This window comes from Oncorhynchus mykiss, chromosome 9, assembly GCF_013265735.2.
Source record: "Oncorhynchus mykiss isolate Arlee chromosome 9, USDA_OmykA_1.1, whole genome shotgun sequence".
Classification (NCBI taxonomy): Eukaryota; Metazoa; Chordata; class Actinopteri; order Salmoniformes; family Salmonidae; genus Oncorhynchus; species Oncorhynchus mykiss.
In genome coordinates, this window is record NC_048573.1 from 20278644 (window position 1) to 20283203 (window position 4560).

A 4560-nucleotide genomic window follows, 5' to 3' on the forward strand; every position below is an offset into this window, starting at 1 on the left:
ATGGACATGCCATTCCACATTTATTTTGGATTACAATCATGCTATAATGCTCATATAATGCTGAATATATGTTCATACAATTGTCCCCAATTAACTGAATTACACTCAAAATAGTTGGAATTCAGATGCTTATCTGGATGACGACACTAGCTAGCTAAGTTGGCTAGCTAAACAAACCCATTATGATGGTTAGCTGGCTCGACTGCTACATCAGAAATAATTGTTAACAACAATAACAGCTGAGTTTAATCATAGCGAATGTCTTAAACAACAGTCCAAAACAACATATAAGCCTGTCAGATAACAACAACAAAAAACTATTATTATGAAATGTACAGGCAAAATGCTAATTACTACGGAATCCGTCCAGCTGGTTATACTTCTGCTCCTTGTTCTCTCTATGTAGTGGCTTTCCCTGATTAGAGACTTCCTTGTGAATAGGTATGGATTTATAATCTGTGTGTGAATATGTATGGATATATAAGTGTGGTGTGAATAGGTATGGATATCTAATGGTGGTGTGTATAGGTATGGATATCTAATTTGTGTCTGAATAGGTATGAATATGTAATTTGTGCATGCATAGGTATGGATATTTAACTTGTGTGTGAATAGATATGGATATATACACTTATATATCCATATATTTTCACACACAAGTTAGATATCCATACCTATATCTAATTTGTGTGTGTATAGGTATGGATATCTAATTTGTGTGTGAATAGGTATGGATATCTAATTTGTGTGTGAATAGGTATGGATATCTAATTTGTGTGTGAATAGGTATGGATATCTAATTTGTGTGTGAATAGGTATGGATATGTAATTGTGATGTGAATAGGTATGGATATCTAATTTGTGTGTGAATAGGTATGGATATCAATTTGTGTGTGTATAGGTATGGATATCTAATTTGTGTGTGAATAGGTATGGATATCTAATTTGTGTGTGAATAGATATGCATATTTAATTTGGTGTGAATAGGTTTGGATATCTAATTTGTGTGTGTGTGTGTGTGTGTGTGTGTGTGTGTGTGTGTGTGTGTGTGTGTGTGTGTGTGTGTGTGTGTGTGTGTGTGTGTGTGTGTGTGTGTGTCTTTGTGTGAAGGGAAGTAGCTTCAAGTTTAACTAGTGGGAGTGGGAGAAAGAGAGAGTGAGAGGGGGAGAGCGATTGAGAGGGAGGGAAGAGGGAGGGAGAGCGAGAGGGGGAGAGGGAGAGAGAAGCATTGCCAGGCGTCTGTCCAGTACAGGAGGATCCTGGAAAACGAATCAAGTGATTCCCGAGGGGGAGGAGCAGTAGGCGTGGACGGTCTAAAGTTTACGGGAGGATAAGCACATTCTCAAGTAAAGTTTTTCATAAATACCAACTTTTGAATGAAAACTGGCGCACCCATGTTTTGGGGCATATTTTGTGCATGCGTGACATTTATAAATGTGACCCCTGGTGGTCCTAATTCGAAATTAGATCACAAAGTGATTATATTATATATTATATTAGTATATTTTGACGTTTATTAATCAAGTAAATTATTTACTGTATGTGGTTGCATAAATGAGGCTATATACTTCTCAGAGTAATATGCCTGCCCTGTATCAGAGCAGCGCGTGTTGATGAAAAATGTTATTGTTTAACATGACGTTTGATTATTTTAGAAAGAGTATATATCTCAAAAGCAGCATATAGTATTCAGTTGAAATTGGAAACGTACTTCCCTTTGTGAATGTGGCGATTGCGCACTGTGCACACTGGTGCGCTTTTTGGGGTTGGAAGACAGACAGGCAGCCAGAGAGACAGCGAGAGAGATAGAAAGAGAGAGGGGTTTCTCATACACAAACATTGCATTGCATTGATGTCTTGGATGTACTCTGATTGAGTAGCCTAGTTAAGCGTTTGGGGAAACTATGAGAAGGCAGAAGCCATGAAGAAACAACTCCACCAAATACCCTAAATACACCATCAAGGAATAATGTCGATGTATAACGGGACTGGAGAAACGGGCGGAAAGGACTACACCTATGTACGGGTTTGTGCGTCGACCATCGCCTTCATAACATTGGCATTCTTCAACATCGTCATTAACTGGACTATACTGCGCGAGGATCGACTTCGGGGCCATGCGCGCTTTGTGTTGGTTTTTCACCTGTTGGTGTCCGCTCTGGTGTACTTCGGAATGTGTTCTGTTTTCTACCTCCAGATCTACTTCGACGCCAAGCCGGTGGCATCCATATGTGTGGCCATGATAACCGTCCTAATCACCAGCGCGTCCAATATCCTTCTGACTCTCACTGCTATGTCGCTGGACCGTTATTTTGCTGTCTGTCATCCTCTGTGGTACAGTTCTGTCTGGCAATGGCCTTGGCTAGTTGGGCTACTGACATGGGGACTCGCACTGGTTATCCCCCTCACTCTGCTCTCCAAGACAGAGATGCTCGGCAGTGATACAAATGTGGAATGTGGAAGGGAACAGCTGAAGAAAGGTGGCCTGGAAAAAATAGTGTTGATATCTGTGTGCACGGCGCTCATTCTGTACAGTTATGTAAGGATACTGTTTGAGGGGCGACGGTTGGGAGTGATGAATCGACGCAACATGGTCGGATGCAAGACCCTCGCCCTGCACGGTACTCAACTCGCCGTATACATCCTCCCCAACTTCATGAACTTTGTGCTAACAGTTCTCCAGAAACAAGGACACATTCAGCCGGGGACCAAAGAACTGTCTGCGGTGGTTAGTTTCGCGTTCTTCAGCTTGGCGCAGTGCGTCGCACCAATCGTCTACGGGTTGCGTAAAGAGGAACTCTTGGAGCAGGTGCATCGCCGATTCCCTTGTTGTTCCCGCCACCTGAAAACCGTCCTGGGCCCGGTTTCCCAAAATCATCTTAAGGCTAATTTCATATTAGAGCCCAAAAGCCGAGGTTCTAACGATGAATTTAGCCTTAAGATGCTTTTGAGAAACCGGGCCCTGGAGTGGACCTGGCGTGCCATAACGCCTTGTCTGCATTCCCAGCCAAGGTATGTGATCAACTATTTGTGGCTAAGATACTGACATGCCATCAAGTGTTACACGTTATGCACACGTTATGCACACTCATTAGGTGAGCCCAGTGGCATGGAGAATGATGAATGGATACATGCTGAAAGACAATAGGTGATGACTAAATTCTCAAGGATGTAGACCAGATAGAAATAGCAGGGAATATTACCAAAACCATATATATTATTATATACTGTATATTCTCTGACAAAGTTAAGTTGATAGTTGTCATTCGCTGTTTTGCCTTCTTCCTTTTCCAGACATCAGTTTTAGATCACGTGGGTTGTGAGACTACAGACAAACATCGCATGGCTTCGGGACCTTTTATCTACTCCTACTTTTAATATGTTTCTTATTTCCCCAGTGAAAGAAGACTGACGTTCCAGACACTCATCTCACTGGAGCCCCCACAGACCCCAGTTTGAGGGGACGCCGGGAGCTAAGAAGCCACCGTTCCAGACACTCATCTCACTGGAGCCCCCACAGACCCCAGTTTGAGGGGACGCCGGGAGCTAAGAAGCCACCGTTCCAGACACTCATCTCACTGGAGCCCCCACAGACCCCAGTTTGAGGGGACGCCGGGAGCTAAGAAGCCACCGTTCCAGACACTCATCTCACTGGAGCCCCCACAGACCCCAGTTTGAGGGGACGCCGGGAGCTAAGAAGCCACCGTTCCAGTAACTTCACTACCCACGAGTACTTCTCCTGTGCTCCATAGACTGGGCTGAAGACGTTTTGTACCAGACTGATACTGCCTTTCAGATGTCATTGAGACAACGGTGGATGGGGGGACATAGCAACCAGACGAAAGGTGTCGCTCTCACTATAAACATTTGAGACGAGTCTCCATTTTTTTTTGCCGATGAACATTCATACAGTACTTGGTTATCCAGCATCTGTACAAAGCTGTGAAAGTGCTTCTGTTCTACCCAGGATGTCGTGACTTTATAGGTTTGGGGCATCACTATGGACAGACCAGCCTCAGACGACCTGTAATGCATTAACTGTACTGTGTCAGAGAGGAGTCAAGCAGGAATTTGACTTGTATTACAGTACAAGACCACCTGACCATCAGAATTGCCTGGATGTGCATTGTGCAATATAGCCTACTTTGAAAGAGTTGATTCATTAATGATAATTGAAGCAGCAATGTCAGATTTTTTTGTGTGAGTTAAAGTCAAGACATCTTTTATTTGAGATGAAAAGATCCAGATTCATTCAAACAAGAGCCAAATTGAACATTATTTCTCATCTTCATCGCCATGTGAACCTCAGTGGCAGATTCTCTGTAATAAAAGAGCTGAAACTGTGAACAGCACGTGATCTGGAGCAGTATTTGTATTTATTGTGGATCCCCATTAGCTGCTGCCAGAGCAGCAGCAGCTACTCTTCCCGGGGTCTAAAAAAGGCTGTTTATACCATTTTTAAAACATTACAATACATTCACAGATTTCACAACACACTGTGTGCCCTCAGGCCCCTATTCCACCACTAGCACATATCTACAGTACTAAATCCATGTGCAT

General features: G+C 43.2%; 1 protein-coding gene across 1 annotated transcript; it reads left to right on the top strand.

Annotated features, from left to right (window-relative positions):
- The first annotated feature begins 1430 nt into the window (after positions 1–1430).
- LOC110531716 (odorant receptor 131-2-like) lies at positions 1431–4342 on the top strand. The gene is made up of 2 exons (XM_021615047.2): positions 1431–3012; positions 3399–4342. Exons 1-2 carry the CDS (start codon positions 1970–1972, stop codon positions 3457–3459), a joined length of 1104 nt encoding a protein of 367 aa, XP_021470722.1. The 5' UTR covers positions 1431–1969; the 3' UTR covers positions 3460–4342.
- Positions 4343–4560: the final 218 nt, after the last annotated feature.